This window comes from Acomys minous (assembly GCF_964271855.1).
Source record: "Acomys minous genome assembly, chromosome: 2".
Lineage (NCBI taxonomy): Eukaryota > Metazoa > Chordata > Mammalia > Rodentia > Muridae > Acomys > Acomys minous.
This window is the reverse complement of record NC_140484.1, coordinates 147,992,927-148,019,855: the sequence shown is the minus strand read 5'-3', so window position 1 is coordinate 148,019,855 and position 26,929 is coordinate 147,992,927. Positions and strand designations below refer to the sequence as shown.

The 26,929-nt window shown below is 46.5% G+C and overlaps 1 protein-coding gene across 3 annotated transcripts; it reads left to right on the top strand.

Moving 5' to 3' along the window:
• The first annotated feature begins 16,538 nt into the window (after positions 1 to 16,538).
• LOC311588428 (uncharacterized protein) lies at positions 16,539 to 21,905 on the top strand. 3 transcript variants are annotated; one of them, XM_084766048.1, is made up of 2 exons: positions 16,539 to 16,585; positions 20,231 to 21,905. In XM_084766048.1, exon 2 carries the CDS (start codon positions 20,367 to 20,369, stop codon positions 21,354 to 21,356), a length of 990 nt encoding a protein of 329 aa, XP_084622174.1. In that variant the 5' UTR covers positions 16,539 to 16,585; positions 20,231 to 20,366; the 3' UTR covers positions 21,357 to 21,905. The 3 variants fall into 3 exon arrangements, with proteins under 3 accessions (XP_084622174.1, XP_084622175.1, XP_084622173.1); XM_084766049.1 differs by lacking the exon at positions 16,539 to 16,585 and adding an exon at positions 16,755 to 17,025; XM_084766047.1 differs by lacking the exon at positions 16,539 to 16,585 and adding an exon at positions 19,144 to 19,177.
• Positions 21,906 to 26,929: the final 5,024 nt, after the last annotated feature.

Sequence of the window (26,929 nt, the reverse complement as noted above, 5' to 3'; positions counted from 1 at the left end):
ACTGTAGGTACAAATTTAGAACAAATTTATGACCTTTGATTGAAGACAAAGCAAGCAATCATTTTCAAAGTAATAAATAAGGGTGAACCTTTAAAAAAATTTTTCTTCCCTAGACTCTTGGCCATTTTGCTGAGCTGGAGGGGGAAAGAGCACCAGATTTTCTACTTGCTCTTGAGTTTGGAAAAACCCACCTCCTACAGCCTAGGGCTCATTTAATTAATGCCTGTCCCACCATGGTACAGCACCCACCAGGCAGGAACCTATACTTTGCCCTCCACCTACTGGAGTCACTGCTATTTGCTTTACAATAGAAAGAACCCACCAGCAACATGGGCCTGTCAAACCCAAGGACAGTGGGAAGCTTTGGCCTGCACTAATGATAGCGTAGGTTCACCAGGGTAAGTCCCCAGCTGCCAGGAGAGGGTGGGCGCGGCCCTGCAGGAGCCCTCGGAGCCTTTGCTGGTTCTGCAGAGCTGCTGACAGCTTGATGTCCCTGGAACCTCCCTGATGAGCCCCTTGATGTATCACCCAGTCCTAGTGTCATTAACTCATTACCCTTCACCCATGCAAGCCAGCCCATCGCCAGCCCCACTCCTGGCCTGGGTGCTCGTCCTTGCTGACAGCTCCCAGAGAGGGTGTTGCGAAGGGACTCATAGTGGTAATAAGATGGCAGGGGGCATTGCAGGCCTCTGAATTTCACCTAAGGGCAGACCTGCCATTGTTTATGAAAATATCTGTGTGTCCACTTGCATGTGCATGCGTGTGCAGAGGCCAGAGAAGGACAGCGTGTGTCCTCTCCTTCTCACTCTCCGTGCTGTTGTTCCTGTGAGATAGGGTCTCTAACTGAACCTGGAGCTCGGCTGGCAGCCCGCAAGCCTCAGTGGTGCTCCTGGACCCACCCCAGAGTTACAGGAGCACTCAGCTGTGTGTGGCTGAAATCTGAGTAAGATCCTCATGCCATCTTCACCGACATCTCCCCAGCCCCAGGAAAACATTGTTAGATTTAATTTTAGGGGTGTGTGTGTGTGTGTGTCTGTGTGTGTGTGTCTGTGTGTGTGTGTCTGTGTGTGTGTGTGGTGTGGTGTGGTGTGGTGTGGTGTGTGTCAGAAGCCAGAAGAGATCGTCATATCCTCTGGGACTAGAGTTACAAGTGGTTGTGAACTGATATGGGTGTTGGAAGCCAAGCCTGTCTCTTCTTAACCACTGAGCCATCTCTCCCACCCCAAGGGAAACATCTTAATAAAGCCTTTGATGTCGAGGATGGCAGTCAGGGTAACAGCAGAGGAAGCCATCCAAGCATACATTCAAAATGAGGATCAAAATGGACTGGGAGCCAAGCCTGGTGTAGCTAGTAATCCCAGAACTCGGAAAGTAAAAGCAGAGGGATTGCTGGTGGTTTAAGACCAACCTGAGCAACAAGGCAAGTTTCAGACATGGCTAATAGGGAGACCTGTCCCAAACACACAGACGAATGCATACGCTTGGGGCAGACATAAAGGAAGAAGGTAGCTCACAGGACTTTCTGCCCCACTTGTCAGTGTGTAACTTTCAGAATGTGCTTTCAGGCCAAAGACGGCGACTTTACAATTATATGGTGAGGGCATGTTACAGATGCATTCCTCTTGTTAGCGGTGGAAGCAATAGGGTACCAAACTGGATCAAAGGATCAGAGAGACAAATAGAGACACCAAGTGTCTGTGCACATGCATGCCTGCGCAAACATGAAGCAGAAAGAATGATGAGTAAACATCTAGTTAAACACAACATTAAAGCCGGGTGGTGGTGGCACACACCTTTAGTCCCAGCACTTGGGAGGCAGAGACAAGTGGATCTTCGTGAGTTCAAGGCCAGCCTGGACTACAAAGTGAGTTCCAGGACAGCCAGAGCTGTTCCATAGAGAAACCTTGTCTCAAGGAAAAAAAGAGAGAGAAAAGAAAACATTAATTAAGGGCCTATGGGCAAGATTTAAAAACAAAAAACAAACCTCTGTAGGACAGAAACTGGCTAATCACAGCGTGATGGTCAACTCCAGCTCACCATCTTAGCATAGATAGGATCAACCAGATGCAAGTGGCTTTTATAGTTTTTCAAATTACTGAAAGAAAATGAGATGCATGTAGAACATGTTTTATGGTGCGTGAAAAATGGCACGTGTTGGTCTGGAGAGATGACTCAGTGGTGCGTTGCTGTACAAGCGTGAGGGCCTGAGTTCAGATCCCAGTGCCAGCACAAAGGCTGGGCATGGTGGTGCACACCTGTAACACCTGTGCTGGGAGTGGGAAACAGAGTCAGGCAGCTCTCCTGAGCTCACCGGCCAGGACAGGTTCAGGGCAGGACCCCGCCTCAGAAAAATAAGGTAGATCATGATAGAGGATGACACTCAATGCTGACCTCGGGCCTCCGCATGCATGCACAAGCATGCAAACCCAAGCATATGAGCACACATATGTACACATGCGCACACCTATGCCATACATGCATACAAATAAAGAAAGGAAATGATAAATGTGTCTTGTATTTTGTAGTATAGGAAAAGTTATTGAGAGGCAAGATAGCTCAGGTGATAAAAAAAAAAAAAAAAGAAACAAACAACAACAAAAAAGTTTGCTGTGCCAGCATGGAGACCTCAGTACAATTTCAGCACATGCACACACATTCTCACACACACAATAGTAAGAATAACAAATAAGAGAAAACAGTACTTGCCTTGGCAGACATAGTTAAAACTAAGCAAAGTGCATTGTACATAGAAGCTGGTGCAGTGGCATCACAGTGGACATCATGGGACTGTGATGGACAAGATAAATGCAAAACAAGACCACGCCGAACCAGCCGCGATCACCGTGGCTGACCAGACCTGTGCCTCGCTGCACTGGCTTTTCCCTGTCGTGGCCTCGAACTAGCTACTGCCATCATGCATCTGACTCGAGGTGGCCCCATGTAAGGACAGAAGACTGGAGTAAACCCTGAGTTGTCAGAAACTACCCCACTCCCGATGCTTTCTTCACTGCCCTCCCCCATTTCAACTCTCTTAATTCTTGCCTGTAAGACCAGCTACCCAAGGTCCCAGGAGACACAGCGAACTGTCCTTGAACCACCCTGCTCTCACTTCAAAGGAGGTAAGTTTATTCTGGAGGTGAATCTGAGGAACCACGGCCCAGGGCATGGATTTCCCTTGCCCCAAACACCGTTCTCTAAGATAAAAACAGTTTGCTGAGCTTTTTATAGCTACAGAGCAAAAGAAAGGCATGAATCAAGACATTTTCAAATCCACCAGGTGGGTGGTTACAGCAAAGTGTAGAAGCTCTGCTACAGACCTCAGATGCTATGTGAGAATAGTCTTAGCTTTGGGGCTGGGGGAGCTAGTGCTCTCTCAACACATTCCGAAGCTTTTATCTGATAGTTACGAGGATGTTACGTCACACAGGGGCTACAAATGGAGCTAAAAAAAAGAACCCAAGATGCTTAAGCTCAGAAGTGAATTGCATCTCCCTAGGATAAAGATCACATCTCATCCTATAATAAGGTGGAGTCAGAGAGTCATGTAACCCTTGAGAAGTTTTCATTTGACTTTGAAAACATGTGGGCTGGAGAGATGTCTCAGCGGTTGAGAGCACTGACTATTCTTCCAGAGGTCCTGAGTTCAATTCCCAGCAACCACATGGTGGCTCACAATCATCTATGATGTGATCTGATGCCCTCTTCTGGCCTGCAGGTGTACGTGCTGGCAGAGCATTGTATACATAATAATAAATAAATAAATCTTTTTAAAAAAGAAAGAAAGAAAAGAAAAGAAAACTTGTGCTGTAAGCTTTCTGCCTTGTTTGTTCTAGCACTTTTGATACTTGTTCTGAACATCCAAAAACAAAGAGATCCCTAAGCAGGGCTGGGAAGGTGACTCAGTCAGCACCGCACTTGCTACACGCGTGTGAGGGCCTGAGTTCAGATCTCCAGCACCCACAGAAAGAGTCGGGTTGAGATGGTGCACGTTTGTAGACCCAGCACTCCCACAATGAGCTAGTAAATGAAGCCAGGAGAATCAGGCAGAGGCTTGCAGGCCAGCTAGCCTGGATTACAGGTCGGCAGAAACAAGACACCCTGCCTTAACGAAACGGAGAGAACGGACTCCTGGGGGTTGTCTTCTGACCTCCACATGTACACACACACACACGCACACACACACACACACACACACACACACACACGTGCACACACATACGTACACACACATGCACACATACACACACGAGTGCTCACACACAGACACACATGCACACATACACACACGAGTGCTCACACACAGACACACACGTGCACACACACGCACACACACACCAAGAACCTGGGGAAGAAAGGCAGGGAGAGATGTCAGATGTGCAAGAGGAAGAAAGCAGAGGCACCTGAGAGACAGCTGTGACCACAAGTGTTGGTTAGACCCTTGCTGCCTCCAGATCTCCAGTATCAGCGGTAGAAGCATCCCGAGGGAGTGGCTAGCCACGGTTACCACACACAAGCATCCCTCGGGAATGGCTAGCCACACTTACCACACAGAAGCATTCCTCGGGAGTGGCTAGCTGCGCTTACCATGCAGAGTCACACGCATGCAAGCCAAGAACACAGATAACTGAACGGAGAGCCAGAAGCTCAAGCTCGGTTGCTTTTCAAACAGGGCAGAGAGCAAGAGAAGGAGACATATCAGCTGCCACCAGCCCTGAAGGTTCCCAATGGTGGATATAGAAAGAAAGATGGTCACTACCCCACCCTCCCGCCTTACAAATGTGACCCAAAATCTATGGCTCAGGCCACCCTGGAGGTGAGCCCATTTGAGGTAGGTTGACACTATCAAAGCTACCACAATTAGGAGCAGAGCGAAAGGCCAGGGAACCCCAGGAAACTCCTTTCCAGCACGCTAGGCTAGCTAGGGAGGTATCGCAGAGGGTGAGAGCACATCCTGCTCTTACAGAGGTCAGGCGCTCAGTTCCCAGTCTCTCTCTCTCTCTCTCTCTCTCTCTCTCTCTCTCTCTCTCTCTCTCTCTCTCTCTCTCTCTCACACACACACACACACACACACACACACACACACTTCAATTAAGCCTTAAAATTTTTGTGACTAGATAAATGAATAATGAATGAGCGTGATGGGCAGGCCATACATCACCTCAGACATTTACCGTTTTCTGTGTAGTTGGGAATGTCTAAGGTCCTCACAACCGGCCATTTGTAAATGTATGCGCTGTGCATCATAATCACCCTTCTGTGCTACAGAACCATGAAAGCCACTACCCTAAACCAACTGCATCCTCGCCCCCGTCCCCTCCCCACCCACCTAGCGGGGAGATTACCTAGTTGATAAACTGCTTTCCACACAAGCGTAAGGACCTTGAGCATGTACAGGTCAAAGGTCAAGGCTGAGTGTCTTCCTCTGACCTGTACTCGCATCCACACAGGATATAAATAAATCAGGCTGAGGACATAACTCAATGGTAGAGTGTCAGCCAGGCATACCCAAGGCTCTGTGTCCATTTAGACGATTGTAAGTAAATAAACAAATCTTTTAAGGCCTTTTAGGTGCTTAAAGAGTATCTGATCCAGATGAATTTCCAGGGGCCAAATTCAAAGAAAAAAAAGCTAGCTCTGGGTAGCCCCCACTGTGCTTCCAAACCCTACTTCCTGCAAGTAGATGCTAATAACCCAGCTGGGCAGATGGAGGCCCATTTTTACTCTCATCCCAAAACAACATTCGCACAACTGAAAATAGCTTTACCCACGGTTTCTCCTCAACTGAGCAAGTTTCTCTCCCAGCAACCGAGAGAAATGAGATTCACCAGTTAGTGAAAGCCTGGGACAGGCACACCACCCTGAGGCCCACACTGGAGTATTGGGCTTGCAACCTGCTAGCTTCCCGCCAGCCAGCCTGACCCACCAACCTACATCAGCTCCATCCTTAAGGGGGAGCCCAGGCTTGCTTCCTTCAGGGAGTCTCTGTCACTGCCAAACCTGAGGCTGCAAAAGGCTGCAGGAAATGTCTACTGTTCCCTGAAGCCTGTGTATGTGTGTGTGTGTGTGTGTGTGTACATATACACACACATATATACATACATACGCTGGCTTTATTGTTTCCTAGGTTTTATCTAGATAGGTTTCTTGTGGTTAGCTGAGTCACATTTTTGTAAAATCATTCTGTCAATCTCTGTCCCTTAACTGGAAAACGTAGTACTTTTACATGTAAAGTGATTATTGATAAGGGGGGACCTGCTTATCTCTCACTATTTATTTTCTAGTTATACCTTGTTGCCTCTTGTTCGCTGCATCATTCTCTCCTTTTGTATTTAGCGGGTTCTTCGCAGTGAGATGTTTTGTCTTCTTTCCTGTGCATACATGTTCTATAGATATTTTCTGAACGCACACATGCATGTGTATATTTTTTTCCTGTGTGGTTACCATGGGGATTTCATCTCCTAATATTATAAAACTCTAATTTGAATTTACAACAACCAGCTTAACTTTCTTTTATTAAAATAGTTTTTCATACAATATATTATTACCGTTTCCCTAACCCTTTCCCATTTCCTTCCCATGTCCCCTCTCATCCAGTTCCACAACCTTCCTGTCTCTCCTTAGTAGACAAACGGCGGCTGTGTGTGGTATCACATACCTTTAGTGCCAGCACTCAGGAGGCAGAGGCAGCCAGATATCTGAGTTCAAAAGCCAGCCTGGTCTACAGAGCCAGTTCTAGGACTGGACAGAAAAATTCTGTCTCAAAAAACAAAAAAGAAACAAGGAAGGAAGGAAGGAAGATCTTTCAAAAATAATAACACATTATTTTTTAAAGAAACAAGCAACTACAGAATAATAATAAAATAAGACAGCTCACAAACAAGTCAGGGGCTGGAGAGATGGCTCAGAGGTTAAGGGCACTGGCTGCTCTTCCAGAGGACCGGAGTTCAATTCCCAGCAACCATATGGTGACTCACAACCATATATAATGTGATTTGATCCCTGTTCTGGCCTGCAGATGTACATGCAGGCAGAGCACTGTATACATAATCAATAAATAAATCACTTTAAAAAAACAAATCAGAATATGACAAAACAACCAAACAGGATAAACAGTCAAAGAAAAAGCACACACATACACACACAAATGCACATAGGTACAGAGACATACACATTCACACACAGAGTAATCACATAAAAACAGAAAACCAAAAGCCATGATATACAAACACAAAGGAGTTTTAAGGTTTTTTTTAAAGACAGCATTATGAGACAAAGAATCCTCAAAAATGGGGCCTTGAGTTCATTTTGTGTTGGCCATCTACTGCAGGACATGTGGCCTGCCCTTACAAGTGGTTTGTTTTCCTGGTGAGACCAAAATCCTCTGGAGAAAACTAATTTCTCAGTTGTAAGTGGGTATTGATTGGAAATAGTTTCCGGGTGAGGGATGGGAGCATGTGTCCACTTTTCCTTCCAGCTCCAGGACCCCATTAGTGTAGATCAGAGCACGCTGTGTGCATGCTGCCACAGTCCCTGTGAGTTTACATGTTAGCCAGCTCTATTGGGCCTGGAAGGCCTTGATGCCCCGGTGGTCTCCATCACTTCTGGCTCTTACATTCTTTCTTCTTCCTCTTCTAAAGAGTTCCCTGAGCCCCGAGGAATGGGATTTGATGGAGATATCCCCTTTGGGGCTGAATGTGCCAAGGTCTCTCACTCTCTGCATAGTGTCTGGTAGTGGGTCTCCATATTTGTCCTCATCCGCTGCAGGAGGAAGCATTTCTGATGACGGCTGAGCAAGGCATAGACCTATGAGTATAACAGAATGTCATTAGGAGTCATTTATTGCCACACCTTTAACAGAACCGTAAGTAGTATTTGGTTTCCCGTAGTCTCTGGTTCTTAGTCAGCCAAACTAGTCAGCATGGGCTGTGGGTTCCATGTCATGAAAATGGGCCTTAGCTCAAATCAGATGTTGATCGGTTTCCCTCACAAACCACTTTGTGCCACTATTGCACCAGTGTATCTTGCAAGCAGGTTACCATTGCAAAGCAGACGGTGGTAGCTGGATGGGCAGCCATGTTTCTCCTTTGGTAGCATGTACAGCACCTTCCAGTACCATGACTGCTGGTCCACAGGGGTGAAGGCTCTGTATAGACACCAGCTCGACTTTTTCATGTTCAGTGAGTTGTGTAGGTGTTGTCTTCAGCAAACAGGCCTTACTGTCAGTGTTTGGAAAGCCAATTGCCCAGTGTTTGTTTTGTTTGTTTGTTTGTTCGTTTGTTTTGTTTGTTTTGTTTTAAGGTTCCCTCATGGGACCCCTTTAGTCAAGAATTCTATTAAGTATAAGCCATTCCCAAAACTGGAAGATTCATTTGGTGACAATAGCTGTCCAGTTAGGGCACTGTCTCCTTATTGTTTGGCAACTTCATTTAGATCACCTTCCTATCTGTATATATTTTAGGAAGCTTCTACTGTATTAGATGTTTATGTGACACCTCACATAGCCCTTGGCTCCAGCTGCCCCTCCCTGTCTTCACTCCCTCCACCCTCTTTCCTCTCCCTCCCTGTTCGAGCCTCTCCATCCAGCTTCCCCTCCCCCGCCATCCGTCTCCGTCTCTAACTATATGTCTATTTCCCCTTCCTAGGGAAAACCACCCCAGACCCTAGCCCCTGACCCTCTACCTAACTTCTGTGGTTATATGGACTGTAGTCTGCTGGTTAATGACCTAAACTCTGGCATCCACATGTAAGTGAAGACACCCTGTGTGTCTTTCTGGGTCTGGGTTACCTCACTCAGGGTGATCTTTTCTAGTTCCATTTATTCATCACAAAAGTTCATGATTTTGTTTTGTCTTGTTTTCATTAGCTGAGTATTAACTCCATGGTATAAATGTACCACATTTTCTTATCCACTCATCTGTTTTCAATTTCTGGCCGTTGTGACTAGGGCAGTGTGAACAGCATTGAGCAAGTGTCTCTCTCGTATCCTGCTACTTTGCCAAAAGTGTTAGAGCTTCCCAGTAGAACTTTTCAGGTCACTTATAAATACTATATTACCTGAAAATAAAGATACTTTGATTTTTTTTCCTTTCCAATTTGTAACCCCTGGATCTCCTTCAGTTGACTTATTGCTCAAGCTAAGACATCAAATATGATATTAAATAGATGTGAAGTGGACAGCCTTGTCTTTTCCTGATTTTAGTGGAAATGGCTTGAGTTTCTCTCCATTTAATTTGATGTTGGCTATGAGCTTGGAGTAAATTGCCTTTATTATGCTGAGGTATGTTCCTTGTATCCCTAATATCTCCAGAACTTTTATCATGAAAAGGTGTTGGATTTTGTTAAAGGCCACCATGAAACAATCTTTCAGTCTGTTTATGGGGTAGATTACATTTATCAATTTCCATATGTTGAACCATCCCTGCCTCTCTGGGATGGAGGTTACTTTATCATGGGGGATGACCTTTTGGGTGTGTTCTTGAATTCATTTTGCAAGTATTTTATTGAGAATTTTTACATCGATGTTCTTAAGGGAAATTGGTCTGTAATTGTCTTTTCTTGTTAAGTCTTTATGTGGTTTGGGTAGCAGGATAATTGTGGTCTCATAAAAAATTGAGTAATGTTTTATACATATTTTGTGGAATAATTTGATGAATATTAGTGTTAATTCTTCTCTGTAAGTCTGGTAAATTTCTGAGCTAAAGGCATCTGGCTCTGGGCTCATATTGGTTGGAAACTTTTAATTGCTGATTCTATTTCACTAGGGTTAGAGGTCTGTTTAAATTGTTTATCTAATTTTGATTTTACTTTGGTAGGTGGTCTATATCGAGAAAATTATCCGTTTTCCTTGGTGTCTGTTGTTATGTCCCTCTTTCATCCCTAATTTTGTTATTTTGAATCTTCTCTCTCCACCTTTTAGTTTATTTGGCTAAGGATTTGTCAGTCTTATTGGTTTTCTGGAGGAACCAACTCTTTATTTCATTGATACTTTGTATTGGGGTTTTTTGTTTGTTTGTTTGTTTGTTTTTATTTTCTTGATTTCAGCCCTGAGTTTTATTATTCCTTGCCATTTACTCCTCTGGGTGTTATTTCCTCATTTTTTCCCTAGAGCTTTTGTGTAGTATTGTTACTAATATATTATCTCCCAGTTTTTTAAAGTGTAAGTTCTTAGATCAATGAACTTGCCTTTTAAAACCACCTTCACTGTGCCCCATAAGTTTAGGTATGTTGTGTTTTCATTCAATTCTGGAAAGTCTTTAATTTCTCAATTTCTGTCTTGACTCATTTTTCATTAAGCAGTGAGTTTGTAAGTTTTCTATTGTTTCTGCTGTTGCTATCCAGTTTTAATCTGTGGTGATCAGATGGGATGCAGGATGTTATTTTTATTTTCTTGTCTCTATTGAGACTTGGTGTCTTGAGGGTATGGTCAGTTTTGGAGAAAGTTCCATGAGGTGCTGAGAAGGTATATGCTTTTGTGTTTGGGTGAAATGTTGTATTAATATCTGCTAGGTCTGTTTTGTTTATGGTGTTAGCTCCAGAATTTCTCTGCTTAAATTCACTAGAATCACCTGTCTATTGGTTAGAGCAGCATAGTGAAGTCTCCCATTGTTAGTGTGATGTAAGCTATCCCGGTGTTTCTTTTATGAATGTCTGTGCCTTTGTGTGTTGGTGCATAGAAGTTCTAGGAGCATTTACAGGGGGAGGAGGTCCCCCTCAGTCACAGTCATAGGGGAGGGGAGCAAGGGGAAAATGGGAGGGAGGGAGGAATGGGAGGATACAGGGGATGGGATAACAATTGAGATGTAATATAAACAAATTAATAAAATATATTTTTAAAAAAGAGTTGTCATATCCTATTGGTAAATTTTTTTCCAGAGATTAGTATGCAGTGTCCTTCTCCATCTCTTCAGATTAGTTTTAGTTTGAAGTCTATTTTGTCAGATATTAAAATAGCTACACCAGCTTGTCTCTTAGGGATGTTTGCTTTTTCTACCCTTTTACTCGGATGTCTATCCTTGGTGTTAAGATGTGTTTATTGGCTTGGCAGTGATGGTGCACACCTTTAATCAAAGCACTTGGGAGGCAGGCAGACTTCTGAGTTTGATGCCAGCCTGGTCTACAGAAAAGTTCCAGGACAGCCAGGGCTACACAGAGAAACCCTGTCTCTGACTTGGGGGGTATTTGTTGGATCCAGCAGAAGGATGGATCCTGTTTTCTCATCCATTCTGTTAGTCTGTGTGTTTTTAATAATTTATTTAATTTTATGTGCATTAGTGTGAGGGTGTCAGGTCACCTGGGACTGAAGTTACAGACAGTTGTAAACTGCCATGTGGGTGCTGGGAATTGAACCTGGGTCCTTTAGAAGACAGTGCTCTTAGCCACTGAGCCATCTCTCCAGCCCTAGTCTGTGTCTTTTTACTGGGGAAATCGAGACCATTGATAATGAAAATTATCAATGAGCAATGTTTGTTGATTACCACTATTTTGTTGTGGTTGTGCCCCCCTTTTTTTCTTTTTTCTTTTTCTTTGTCTTTTTCTTTCTTTCTTTCTTTCTTTTTCTGCTAGTCTGATACTTATTCCTTGAATGTGGTTACCCTTTTCAGGCCAAAATTTTCCTTCTAGCACCTTCTGTAGGGCTGAATTTGTAGATAGATACTGATTAAATTTGGTTTTATCAAGGAACGTGTTTCCCCATCTTTTGTGGTTGAATGTTTTGCTGGGTATAGGAGTCTGGGCCGGCATCTATATCTCTTGGAGTTTGTGGAACATCTGTTCAGGACCTTCTGTATTTTAGAGTCTCCATTGAAAATCCAGGTCTTATTCTAATAGATCTACCTTCATCTGTTACCTCATCTTTTTCCCTTGCAGCATTTAATATTCTTTTCTTTGTTTTGTACATTTAGTGCTTTCATTATTATGTGCCATTGGGAATTTCTTTTCTAGTTTCTTTTTTTCCCTGCCCCCCAGTTCCCTCTATTTGGTGTTCTAAATGCTCTTGTACCAAGGTAAGCACCTCTTTCCTTAGGTGGGGGAAATTTTCTTCTACAATTTTATTGAAAACATTTTCTTCTTCGCCTTCATCTATTTCTATTATTCTTTCCATAATGTCCCAAGTTTTCTAAATGTTTTGTGCCTAGACTGTTTGTTAGATTTAACATTTTCTTTGACTGCAGTATCTGTTCCTTTTATCTTGTCTTCAATACCTGAGATTCTCTCTTCTGTCTCTTAAATTCTGTTGGTGAGGCTTGTGTCCTGTTTGAGTTCCTAAATCTTTCATTTCTAGTTTTCCCTCAGTTTGGGTTTTCTTTAGTCATTCTTTTTTTTTTTTCCGTTTTGTTTTGTTTTGTTTTGTTTTTTGAGACAGGGTTTCTCTGTGTAGCCCTGGGTGTCCTGGACTCCCTTTGTAGACCAGGCTGGCCTCGAACTCACAGAGATCCACCTGCCTCTGCCTCCTAAGTGCTGGGATTAAATGTGTGTACTACCATGCCCAGCTTTATTTATTCTATTTCTACTTGCAAATCTTGAACTATTTTCTTAGTTTATTCCACTTTTTGATAATATTTTCATAGATTTTATTAATGGAGTTGTTCGATTCCTCTTGAAGGCCCTCAGGCATATTCATAATTGCTATTTTAAAGCGAGTGTAGGACAGCCAAGGCTACACAGAGAAACCCTGTCTCGAAAAAAAATTTTTTTATTGAACAACTACTATGAATCAGGAGCTAGACATGACTGGAAATCTCACGAGAAAGAAAGCAAGGCCGCCAGGGATTTACACGTGCTAAGGCAGAAGGGAATGGAGCAGAGCCTGAGGCTCGATCCTCACAAGCCTATTCCTGCTGTACAGTCTAAGATCCACATATGATTGGACTGAGGGTGCAACTCGGTAATAGGTCACTTGTCCACCATGTGCAAGGGTCTGAATCCCACCCCCAGCACCACCAAAGACCATGAAAACAAAATAATAAAAGACCACGTCTGAATGGCTGATGTGTGTGTGTACGTGTGTATATGTGTGTGCATGTGTGTGTGCACATGTGTGTGTGTGTATGTGTGCACGCGCGAGCGTGCGTGTGCGCGCGCACACACATAGGCCAGACATCACATTTGGCGTTTTCCTCAGTTATTCTCCACCTTATTTTTGAAGCAGAGTCTCTTTTTGACCCTGAAGATCAGAAATTTGACTAGATTGGACAGTCAACAAGCCTCAGGGATCCCCCTGTGTCTTTTCCCCCTGTGCTGGGGTTACAGGCAATGTAACCCTATGCCTGACTTTTCACACAAATGCTGGAATCTGGACTCAGGGCCTCGGGCTTGAGCAGCAAGCACTCTACTGACTGACTAACCCCCCTTTCAGGGCACAGGAATCATTGATTTTAAAAAACAATCTATTGAGTCATTTCTGTGTATCACTCACTGCACATAGCCATCAGAACATGAAGATGGAATCAGTCCTCCAATGCAGAGCTCTGCGATTTCAAAACTCAGGATCATATTCAAGGAACCAAGAGCAATTGCTCTCAGGTGCAGAGATAGAGACAGTAGTGACGAGGTTGAGATGGGGCATGAGAGTCAGGCCAGGACCAGTCTCCAAAGCCCAGGGCCTCGTGGAGGACCAGGACAGGTAACACTGGGTCCTACAAGTTCTTTGCATCCAAGAAGCCACAGACTCACACTGACAGTCGTGTCCAGTATGTGCTCTGAGAGGCAGCGCTGTACACTAAGCTTCCAAACGAGCTTTGGAAGGCAGAGTTGCCAGCTCACACAGCATCCACAGCCTGGAAGCAGTCAGTCTCAGGGACCTGCCCCGAAGCAAGGTGCCCAGGTTAACAATCAGTCACGACTGCTCGGAAATGCTCATATATTTATTCCAGGCACACTGCAATTTGTTCTGTGTGATTTCTAGCTACAGGAGATGACTGCAAAGAGCCTCTGGCCTTCAGCAGGTGTAGGCAGATGCCAGCTCTAGCTGTCTGAGAGAAGGCATTAGGAGGGAAAACAGGATGCCCAGTACGGCTCGTCAGAGCTGTGCAGCCCTCAGGGCTCCAACGCGTCCTGGAGGAGACCCAAGCATCCTTAACCACAAGAAACAGAACTCAGACTCCACAGTGAGAGAAAGAAAGAGAAGTAAAAGCAACAGCAAAGTGTCACGTGTTGCCCTTAACGTGAGGCCTCCTCTCAGAGCTGTGTGGCTCCTGCGCTCCAGTGCCTCAGGGTACCCTTCCATTTGGACACTGTCCTACCAAAGAGCTGTGTAGTTAACTGGGGTCCCGCGTCTCGGGGTACCTTTCCATCTGAGCAGGAAGGCCAGCACTGATGACCTTGTCTCACTTCCCAATGACCCACATAGAAGGAGAGAGCTGACCTTCACCTGTGCATCACGTCTCTCTCTCTCTCTCTCTCTCTCTCTCTCTCTCTCTCTCTCTGTCTCTGTCTCTCTCTCTCTCTCTCTCTCTCTCTCTCTCTCTCTCTCTCCTCTCCTCTCCTCTCCTCTCTCTCTCTCTCACACACACACACACAGGCACGCATGCACGCATGCACACGTAAGCAAGCAAGTGCTAGGAGGAGGAGCCAGATATAGTGGGATACACCTGTAACCCCAGTACTCAGAAGGCTGAGGCAGGAGAATCACAAGTTCAAGGCCAGCTTAGACTAGTTAGTGTGAAACCCCGTCTCAAAGCAACACAGGAAAGAATGGGAGCCAGAGGTATAGTTCTATGAGTGCTTGCCTAGCATGGCAAGACCCCGGAGAGAGAGGAGAGTGAAGGGGAGAGGAGGGAGGGAAGGAGACAGGAAGGCGTGGAGAAAGAATATTGCCCACCTGACCAGAGTGAGTTGAAAGTTTAAAGAGATAGCCTTTCCTGGTTATCATTTATGTATGTATGTATGTATGTATATGTGTGTGTGTGTGTGTGTGTGTGTGTATATATATAAAATTATATATATATATATATATAATTTTACCAATTTTACCAATGCAAGGATCTCAGAATCATGAGACAGTCCTCCCATGAGGGCGCCTCTGCTCACTGTGAAGATAGGCACCGTGGGAGGGCTCACCTCTTGGGAGATGATGCAGCAGTTTCTTGACACTGGGATGGGATTCTACCACTGTCTTTCTGATGTCACACTGGCTCCCCACCCGAGGAGGAACCCCCAAGGGTCGGGCGGGTAAACAACCCAAGCTTAGAGAAGTAGGCAAAAGTCCAAAAGGGAAGCAGAACCAGAAACAATAAAGCCGTAGACATCCCATGTCCTCATACTCCACGTTTTTTGTACATGCTGAGTGACTGTCACAAAGACAGACAGAGCACCACGGCTCAGATGTTAGCTGTTTTATTTCCAGCTTTTGTGAGGCTGCAGAGGTGGTGGGTCCAGGCTGGTTGGGGCAACTCTGAACTACACAGCCATGTAAGGTCAAATGTCTTTCGCTTTGTTCTATGTCATAGACAGGACCCTCCCTGACTGCCACTCACCCATGGGGAAGAGAGAGAGAGAGAGAGAGAGAGAGAGAGAGAGAGAGAGAGAGAGAGAGAGAGAGAGGAGCAGGAAGTGCTCCCGGAAGTGAGAAATGCCTATATCAGCACAGTACTCAAGCTCACTGCCCATGACACCAGAAGGGAGGGCTGGAATAACCAACTTGAGAGGGACGAGGCTGGGCCTGTGAGGCATCTCAGCAGGCAAAAGGCAAGCCTGATCTTGATCCCCTGAACTCACCTAGAAAGTCGGATGCAGGGGCATCTGTAACCCCGGCACCCTTGGGCAGGAGGAGAGGCGGAGACAGAAAAACCACCTGGAAGTTCGTGGACCAACTTAGCCTGGAGTATTCAGCAAAGCAGAAACAAGAGAGGTGCTGCCTCAGAACAAGGTGAATGAGAGACCCAAATCCCACAAGCTACCCTCTGACCTCCCCACATGTGCTGTGGCACACGCGCATCTAAACTCCCTCATACACGGACAAACATACAACATTAATCAGTTCATTTGTTAGAACGTAGGTGAGGGGCTGGTGAGATGGCCCAGCAAGCGCAAGAACCTGCTGTTACACCTCGGTTTGATTGCTGCCACTCACATGGTGGAAGGGGAAACCAGGTTCCTGCGAGTTGACCTCTGACCTCCACTCACATGACCATCACACACACACACACACACACACACACACACACACACACTAAATTTAAAGTGCAATAAAAAAGTTAAATGAAAGATGACTGTGCTGTGAAACTGCATGACTGTGGAGAAAGTGGGAAGCGGATGTGGGCAGTGCTGCCCGTATTACCTAGCACTACCCCGTGATAGGTACTAGGAAGTCAAGGCTCAGGCGGGTAGAGAGAGCGGAGGAATACATACACAGCTTGATAAAAGTGGGAGGCCGGGTGGGTTAGAACAAGGTTTCCCAGCTCCCTGGCCCTTACAGCCCACAGCTTTGTAAAGCGTGGGCCTCACTGAGCAAGGCAAGAGCTATGAGGGGTGAGTGGAGCCATGTGTGATGGCATGAAGGCCTCCTCCAGGCATGAATCTGATGTCACAGATAAGGAGGGCATGGTTAACCAGCAAGCCAGGGTCATATCACCCACGTGCCTCTCAGGTGAGTGAGGGAGCCTCTCCCGTGAGTCACACTTGGTGTGGTACCCAAATCTTGGCTGCAGCACCAAGCCCCCCGCCCTTATCTGCTTCTTTAGTGGGTAGTTCCAAACCCATTAAGGTGTGACCTCGTTTTCAGAAAGTGGCCCAGCCTAGCAGGGAGGGGAAAGGCCACACCCTGATATAGCCTTGCTATTTGCCCAGCTCTGTGGCCATGGCAAGCCTCTCTGGAGAACAGGTGTGTTAGTCAGCTCTCTGTTGCCGTGGCAAAATACCGGAGACAATCAATGTAAAAAAGAGGGAAGAAGCCATGTGTGGCAATGTAGGCCTTTAATCCTAGCACTCGGGAGGCAGGGAAAGGCGAATCTCTGCGTAGCAAGTTCCAGGCCAGGCCAGCTATGGAACACAGGGAGACAAGGCTGAGACTGGGCATGAAACTAAAAGGTAAATTATCAGGACATCCCTCCTCAGCATGACAAAACTAAAGTTTGGCCTATAGTCTTCAGCCCTGTGACAAGGCAATGTATCACAGCAGGAAAGTAGGACGTGGCTTGCTTACTGCAGCCAAGAAGCAGGAGGTGGGGGGAGGGGGAGGGGGTAGGTGGGAAGTGGGGGGAGGGCTAGGGTGTGGGAGGGTGCAGGGCACCTTCAATGGCATGCCTCAATGACCTGACTTTCTTCCATCAGGCCCTGCCCTTTAAATGTTCTGCCACCTCCCAGTGACACCACAAGATGGGGACCCAGCCTTCAACCCATAGGCCTTTGGGGACATTTCCAAACCATAGCCCGGCGTGAACAATGCCTCAGTTCCACCCCTAGTGCCCTCCCTCAAAATACAAAGATGAGAACATGATCATAACTGTGCCTTGGTCAGCTGAGGCTGGTATAACCAAATACCCTGGGCTGGATGGTTTAATTTCTCACAGTTGTGGAGACTGGAAGCTCAGAAGCAAGTGCCAAGTGGCTCTGTACAGGGAGAGGCTTTCTTTGTGACTTAGAGGTGGCACAGTCATGTGTGTCCTCATGTGGCAGAGGGAAGGAAACGGGGCAGAGAAGGAGGAGATCACTCTAGCCTTCCTTTTCTTTTCTTTCTTTCTTTTTTTTTTTTTTGTTTTTATTTATGGGGTTGTTGTTGTTGTTGTTGTTTTTGGGTTTTTGAGACAGGGTTTCTCTGTGTTAGCCTTGGCTGTCCTGGACTTGCTTTGTAGACCAGGCTGGCCTTGAACTCACAGCGATCTGCCTGCCTCTGCCTCCCAAGTGCTGGGATTAAAGGCGTGCGCCACCACACCCGGCTTCCTTTTCTTATTAAGACACTGATCCCATCACAGAGCCCCACCGCCATGACATCCTTCCCTGGGGAACCATGAGCAAATATCTACTCATCCTAGATAGAGACCCAATGGCAGACCAAAGTAATAGTATGACGTTAACTTAGAGACCCAGAGAGTTCCCTAGAGTTCCCTACGGAGCATGAGTAAAGGCTGTTTACAAGAGCATGGATAACTCAGAGGCAATTGCACCACCAAAAGCCCACACCAATATGGGGGACAGTTCATAAAAACTGGAGCCCTGGAGCTCTCTACTCACCCTGCAGGCAGCCCTACAGGTTGGAGAGCCTTCTCCCCTCAGCAGCTGGCCTGGCTTGTCTAATGTCAACTGGACACAAGCTAGAGTCATCTGACAAGAGAGAACCTTGATTAAGAAAATGCCTCTAATCCTGGCAGTGCACGCCTTTAATCCCAGCATTTGGGAGGCAGAGGCAGGCGGGTCTCTATGAGTTTAAGGCCAGCCTGGTCTATATAGAGTGAGTTCAGGGACAGCCAGCACTACACAGAGAAACACTGTCTTGAAAAGGAAAAAAAAAAGTCACTTATATATTTATACAGGAGAATGTCTGTGAGTTCAAGGCCAGCCTGGTCTATATAGCGAGTCCAGGACATCCAGGGCCATTACACAAAGAAACCTTGTCTTGAAAAAGAAAAGAAAAGAAAGGAAGGAAAGAAGAAAGAAAATGCCTCCAAGGTCTGGTGGTTGTGGCACACACTGTTAATCCAAGCACTCAGTAGGCAGAGGCAGGTGGATCTGCTTGAGTTTGAGGCCAGTCTGATACAGAGTGAGTTCCAAGACAGCCAGGGCTACAGAGAGAGAACCAGCCTGAATAAAGGAAGGAAGGAAGGAAGGAAGGAAGGAAGGAAGGAAGGAGACAGGGAGGGAGACAGGGAGGAAGGGAAGGACAGAGACAGAGACAGAGACAGAGACAGAGAATTTCTCCATCAGATTAGCCTATATGTAAGTCTTTGAGACATTTTCTGAATTAGTGATTGATGTGGGAAGACCAGCCCGCTGTGGGTGGGGCCATCCCTGGGCAGGTAAGTCCTAGGCGCATGAAAAGGCTGAGCAACCGACGGGGAGCAAGCAGGTAAGCGGCACTCTTGTCTGGCTTCTGCTTCCGTTCCTGCCTTAAACTCCCCCGGACAATGGACTACAAGCTGAAAGATGAAACGAGCTCTTTCCTGCCCATGTTGCTCGGGTTCGTGGTGTTTTATCACAGCGAAAGAAACTCTAACTATGACAGAAACTGATAATAGGTCATGGGGTATGTTTTAGGAGTATTGTGGTGCTGGGTTTTGTTGTTGTTGTTGTTGTTTTTTGTTTGTTTGTTTGTTTGTTTGTTTGTTTTAACTTTGGACTGGAGAAGCTATTGACTGCTCAGAGCTTCAGCCCATATCACAGCTCTTAGTATTTATATAGGCTTAGAGAGGGTGGAAACTGGTGAATCTGTTAACTTTCAGGGACTTCCTGAAACCAGAGAGTTGTTTACAGGATGAGTCTTTACACCCTCCCTTTAAAACTGCCTGAGTCTTAAGGGGCTTACCTCCAGGGCGGAATGTCCCAGGCCAGAAGAAACTGTTACACACCTCCCGGATGTAGGCTTCAACATAAGGACGTGGGGGCAGGGCCACACATATTTAGTCTATAATAATCACTTTCCTCGTGAAAATTTTAAGAGGCTTACACTGAATTTTTAAACAGATTTGTTTCTTTTTATGTTATGTATATCAGCATTTTGCTTGCGCTGTATGTATATGAACCGCATGCATGTCGGGCACCCAAGGAGACCAGAAGAATTGTTAGGTCCCCGGGAACCAGGGTTATAGATGGCTCTAAGCTGCCATTTAGGTGCTAGGAGTTGAACTCAGGTTCTCAGCAAGAGTAACAAGAGTTCTTAACTGCTGAACATCTTCCTGAGCCACTGTGTGCCCAGGCTTGAACCACTTAGTGTCTCCCCAGCCCTGAGCTACCGAGCATCTCCCTAGCCCTTAAGCTGAGTGTTAAGCCCTCGTCAGGGTACCTGGCATCCACATAACCCTTTGTGGATGTTTCCAGTTCCAGAAGTCCAGTACTTATTAGGTTAATTAATGAACGTATGAGTCAGCTAATGATATAGAATGAATGGTTGACCATATGACTCAGCCTACAGGGAAATGAGAAGGGATGAGCATGCAGATGGTGGACTGAGTGAATGGACAGTGAATAGGTAGACAAGTGACTGAGAAGTACATTCTACCCAAGAAGAAAAGGGAGCCTCCCTTCTGAGAGATTTTCCCCTAGAATTCCTGCCTCCGTCTCACAAATGACTCTCCTGTAGGAATGGGGTAGCCTCTGAGGTCACCTCAGCGACAGCTTCTTCAGGGGCCCTCTGCACCCCTCCAACCACCTGTGAGCCTCTGCCTCCCGTGCTGACCCAGACTGAAGCCAACCAACGGATCACAGGACATCACCCCATGATGACAACCAAGGACATCTTCCCAGCCTATAAGCCATTGACCTACGTCCTGCTCCCAACATCTCCAGAAGCCTCTAAACCCACCACCAAATCTTCCAAGGCCAACAAGTCCAAGGGGTCCTTCTTCAAGACGCAGGGCCCAGTCAAGACTCTATCCAAGTGGTTCACAGAGAATTATGGGTTCTTCCTTTATGAGCCTAAAAACTTCTACTGTCTGGACTTGTGTCCCCTTGCATCAAGTAAGCTTCTGGATCCAGAGCCACAGATACATGTCCCTATCCCTGAGGCCACAGAAACATGTATCCACAAGGATTCCATAGCATGTGTAGTCAGAAAGAATGTCTGCCCAGCCCTATGCTATCCCAGGAGTGCACGCACTCCATCAGTTGTAAAGGTACCCTCCGCAGATGCCATGAAGGTACCCTCCGCAGATGCCATGAAGGTACCCTCCGCAGATGCCATGAAGGTACCCTCTGCAGATGTCCTGAAGGTACCCTCTGGAGATGCCATGAAGGTACCCTCTGCAGATGCCATGAAGGTACCCTCTGCAAATGCCATGAAGGTACCCTCTGCAAATATCCTGAAGGTACCTTCTGCAGATGCCATGAGGGTACCCTCAGCAAATATCCTGAAGATACCTTCTGCAGATGCCATGAGGGTACCCTTGGCAAATATCCTGAAGATACCTTCTGCAGATGCCATGAGGGTACCCTCTGCAGATGCCATGAAGGTACCCTCTGCATCAGTTGTGAAGACACCCTCTTCAGTGGCCTCAAAGCTATGTTCTGCATGGGCAACAAAGCCAAGGATCAAGACCCAACTTAAGAACCAAGAAAAGCAAGACAAAGAAAAACCTTCCTTCTCCCTTGATCTGGTGCCTGTCAGCCCAAACCAATCAACTCTGGGCATTCAACACCTCCCTATTCCAGAGGCCACAAAGGTCACCATTCCAGGAACCCAAGTTATTTACCAAACTACAAGACAATAAACATCTGATCTCAGTGACTGTCTCCTCCATGGAGGCTGGTGTTTCCATCTGTGCTGGTTGTGCTCTGAGCCAAGTCAGCCTGCATCTTGAGGAGTTCTGTTCATGCTATCGATGCTATAGATTTGTGTCTTTGCTTTGACTGATCCAGCAGATGGCAGTAATGCATCTTGGAGATGCAGAGGCTACTAATTAAAGACACGCTAAGGCCTAACATGACCTGGAGCTCAAGCATGGAGCCCTGAGTTCAAGACCCAGAGCTACATAAACTACAAGGTGCCATGTTTCTGTACTCCCAGCACGTGAAAGGTAGAAGTAAAAGAAGCAACAGTTCAATATTACCCCTGGCTGCATAGAATGTTTGGGGGTCACCCATGGCTCAACATTTGCCATGCAAAGCTGGTGGCCTGAGTTCAGTCCCTGATGTCTATAAAAAGTTAGAAAGGCAGATGCGACTCCACAATGTTGTCTTCTGACACGAGTGTGGTACACACACACACAAACACACACACACAAACACACACACTAATAATAAATAAAGGACTAATGGTCGCACTGGCATATGCTTTCCCTGCATAGAAATAAGATTCTCCGAGGCAGGTTGCGTCCCTGCTCTGCCAGTTCAGCTGGGTACCCAATCTAGACAAGGGACTAAAGTCTGAGACCCCCTTTGTTCATGTGGAAAATAGGGTGATAAATATCTTATTGTATGGTTGAGAGGGTGAAATGGGATAAGCCCAGTGCTTCCACACAGTAGGTGCTTAAGGACAATCATGTGGAGGACTGCAGTGGACATCTGTTTACCTCACAGGCATATAGAGCAATGCTTTACCCTTCAACCCGGTGCTTAATCTTGGTGGTCAATGGGAAGTTCTAGGACATTCATGAAGTGCGCTCTCCCTTGTGTCTGCAAGGGCTCCTCTAGAAAGGACTAAGTAAGGTCCTGAAGATCCATTCAGGATGGGCAGCGTCATTCTGTAGGCTGGGGATTTGGGGTGGAGTGAGAGGGAGAAGGAGGGGCCCCCCAGCACAGGCATCCTCTCCGCCTGTCCCTGTCTCTGTCTCTCTGTTCCCTTCTGGGCCATCCTCATGTGAGCTCTTTGCTCCACCATTCCTTCCTACCATGAAGAGTGAACCCGTGAAGTAAAGTAAATCCTTCTGTTACCATCTGGGGGTCTGGGTTGGATTTGTATTCTCTGCTGTCTACAAAATTGAAAGTAAGCCAGGCAGTGGTCATGCATGCCTTTGATCTCAGCACTCAGGAGGCAGGTGGATCTCTGATTTCTAGGCCAGCCAAGGATACACAGAGGAACCCTGTCTCAAAAAAAAAATTTGTATTTAAAAAAACAAAAAGCCAAAAAAAAAAAAGTTTTTTAACAATCCATGCTCAAGAAAGCCCAATGAACATGTGAGCTCCCTAAGGTAGGCCCTGGCAGAAACATTATTTTGGCTTGTTGTTGGGCCTTTATGGGGAGTAGACATTGTTTAATGCTTCCAGGGAAGGGATTCTCAAAACTGTGCTGAACTTTTTTTTATCACCTCCTGCTTCTACGCTCCTAGCATCCAAACCAGCTGTTCAGCACAAAGGAATTATGGTTCATGGGGAACCATTTGGAATTTGGAGTTGGGTCCACCAGGCTTCTAAGTTGATATCCTTGACACCCTCTTCTGCGTGCAAGGAGGAAAGAAAGGACATGGTAGAGAAAGCCATCCCCATATCTCCCTATGTCTCATATCTTCCTATATCCCATATCTCAATATATCTCACATCTCACTATGTCTCATACCTCACTATAGCCCATATCTCCCTCTGCAGTGGTAGTTCTCAGCCAGAGAGCTTCAAAAGGATGTTAGCTGATGCCTGCAGGCTTTGGTTGTCACAGCTTAGAGAAGGGAATGCTTGGTCTGCACACGTTTATGAAAGAATTACTTAGGCAAAAATGCTAAGAATGCAGAGTCTGTGATCTTCAGCAATAGGCTACTGGGTCTCAGCTAGACACTGGGCTGCCTAGAAGAGTGACCAGCTGTGGCTCCCAGTGACCAAGGGACTTAAGTGCTGGCCAGGGGAACTTGACCAACTTCCTTTCTTATTTTAATTTTATAAACTGTTATTTTAAAACTTGCAATATGAAGCCGGGTGAGGTGACGCATGCCTGTTGTTCCAGCACTCAGGGAGACAGAGGCAGGCGGTTCTCTGTGAGGCCAGCCTGGTCTACAAAGTGAGTCCAGGACAGCCAAGGGTACACAGAGAAACCCTAACTAACCCACTAACAAGACAGGGCAACGCCACCCCATTTCTTCTGGGATCTTTAGAAAATGTCTGCCACAGGCGGGCTTTGTCTGGGCAGCAGTTTCTGAGAAATAGAAAAGCATTTTCTTACTGCTATGTCCTTGCAACCTAGTGGCATTTGCCACTCTGGCATTTGCTCACAAGTCATTTCTACCTGAGTGTGTCATCCCATTAAATTTCCAGACCTGACTCAGCTCCATTGGTCTCTATACCCACACACATACATACACACACACACACACACACACACACACACACACACACACACACACACAATATCTGAATAGAGACCAGGTGCACGTTTCTGAAATTTTTCATGATGCCCTGGGTTTGTAAACAAAAACTCAGTGAAACCACGGAACCAGACAGTTCCGTGGGTAGAAAGACAGTTTTAGGAGGAGGAATCAAACTGTCGGGCTGCCTAGAGTGGGGGTGGGGGGTGGCAGAGAACAGCGGGCCTTGTCAGCTTTATGGGGGCAGGTAGGAGAGGTACGGGCCAGAACAGTCTAGGATTTAGCACAAGGGCTTTGACCTGTTTCAGGCTGTTTGGGTCAATCAGAAACTAGATGCCCTTTGCCTAAGGTAGTGGACCATTGCCGGGGGATAAGGAAGCAATGGCTTTCCTTGACAAAAAGAAACACCCCTAGATTTCTGTTTTTGTTTTTGGGGTTTGGTTTGGTTTCTTGAGACAGGGTCTCTCTTGTAGTCCTTGCTGTCCTGGAATCGCTTTGTTGACCAGGCTGGCCTCGAATTCACAGAGATCCACCTGCCTCTGCCTCCGGAGTGCTGGGATTAAAGGCCTGCGCCACCACGCCCGGCCCTCACTAGATTTCTGGGAATTCTGAGTTAGGTTTTTGTTTACCTGGTTGCCATTCTTCCGTTTCCCCACTCAGAGTCCAGCCTGAGTTGAGACCAGGCTGTCATTTAGGACGCTGTCAACAGCACCGCCATTTTGGGAGCCCGCTTTAGACTTAACACTGGGGAGAACGGAATGGCGCTCTAGGAGCCTCGCCAGCAATGTTGGAAGGTTATGGCCGCTCATCCAGACGTCACACACTCTCCACTGAGTCATTGCGCTGGTTCTTGACATCTGGAGACACACAGTGTATGTCTGGGACATGCCTGAGCTCTTTCAGATGTGCGGTAGAGGAAACGCGGCCTCGGTGTGGATGTACCTGACATCCCTAACTCCCAAACCTGGCCTTAAAGAGCTGCGTGAAGCTTTTTTTTTTTTTTTTTTTTGCTTACAGTGACATTTAAACTGGCTTCTGCAAATGTGTAGAGAATTTACTGGCTTGTGTCACTGACTTCAAAATCAAACAGTGGCTAGACCCAGGGACGGGATTAACTGTGTCATGGAGCCTGCTGCCTCAGCATCTGCTCTTCATTCACTCTCGCTCTGAGCACGCCAGGTTCCCGGTCAGCCGATACTATGACTGAGACCGGAGTCCTCTTGGGCAGGCTTCAACCCAAGGCAAGCCATCCTTCCCACACCCCTTGCTCTTCCCCCTCCCCTCCTCCTCTTCCTCCCAGTAAATGCTTTTCAAATGGAGTCCAAGCCTAACTGGCCCCCCACAACGGGCTTCTGGCTCCAGGCCGCAGAATGCCCGGCCCAGTCACAGGACACGAATGTTAATCGGTCTCAGCCTCGGTCCTTAAAGGGGACACTGAGGCAGACTGGAGGGAGTTTCCGGGGAAGGAATGTGTGACCCTCAAGGAGGAGGGTCACATTTAGTTACAGGGTGCCTAGTGTACAGGGGGTGGATGTGCTATGAGAAATAGTGTTTTCTATGAAAGGTAGTTAGCCCAACAAGGGCCCATATTTCCTGAGACCCGCTCTCCCATTTTTTTCTTTTCTTTTCTTTTCTTCCTTTTTCTTTCTTTCTTTCTTTCTTTCTTTCTTTCTTTTTTTTTCACTGACTAGCCAATCACAGATCATGAATCAAGTTCCCACCAGTGTGATGAGACTCACCACCTACAGTGAGAGGTAAAAGACGGAGGCCGTCTTGCCTGAGTGTACTCACTAGCCAGCTTTGGGTTCTGGCTCATGTTTTCTGCAAAAAAGAAATTGCCTTCCCAAGTTACTTTCATTCTGATCTGTGTTCCTCTGTGCAGCACTGAGATCATTCTTTTTTTTTTTTTTTTTTTTTTTTTTTTTTTTGGTTTTTCGAGACAGGGTCTCTCTGTGTAGCCTTGGCCGTCCTGGACTCATTTTGTAGACCAGGCTGGCCTCGAACTCACAGCGATCCGCCCACCTCTGCCTCCCGAGTGCTGGGATTAAAGGCGTGCGCCACGACGCCCGGCTTACTGAGATCATTCTTTTTCCCATAATGCCATCACTAGTAGCCCTCTAAGGACCCAGAACCCGGAAATAGGAAGTTTATAAACTTCCTTGGGGAAGCACAGATGACACCTACCATTTTCCTCTAACCTAGGGCACCTAGGGAGTATGTTAGAGAGTTAGGAATCTACAGGTGGGAGGGTGTGGGGTAGAGGAGGGCTGGAGAGATGGCTCAGAGGTTAAGAGCACTGACTGCTCTTCCAAAGATCATGAGTTCCGGTCCAGGGGTTCTGCTCAATCTAAGGCACCAACCAAGGACAATACCTGCAGTCATCATTAAACCCCTACCCAGACCTAGCCAAGGGACAGGACATTCGCCACAGTTAAGTGGAGACTGGGGACTGACTTACACACAATCTCTGGTGCCCCATATTTGGCCATGTCCCCTTGTTGGGGAGGTCCGATGGCCCTCGGAGGAAGGATAGCAGACTACCAAGAAGAGACTTGATACCCTAGCATCATATTCAGGGTCCCCCTCAGTCACAGTCATAGGGAAGGGGAATGGGGTGAAAGCGGGAGGGAGGGAAGAATGGGAGGATGCATGGGATGGGATAGCAAATGAGATGTAATATGAATGATTTTATTTTTCAATAAAAATGTGTTAAAAAAAAAAAAAACAAAGATCATGAGTTCAATTCCCAGCAACCACATGGTGGCTCACAAGCATCTATAATGAGATCTGGTGCCCTGTTCTGGCCTGCAGGCAGAACACTGCTGAAGACAGTCCCTACACACTAGAATGCACTTAAGTATTTCACACTGACCAGTTCTAGCCTGTTTACTCTGACTCACCTGTTCCTTCCTGCAGAAACTACAAAAGAACTTTCTTTCATGGGGGGGCCTGAGGGGACGCCCCCTTTCTCTGTGCCTCCTGAGGACCCTGCACTCCCCACCATGGCTGCTCACTCTGGTATCTGTGATTACTGCAAACCGTCTTTTCAAAGG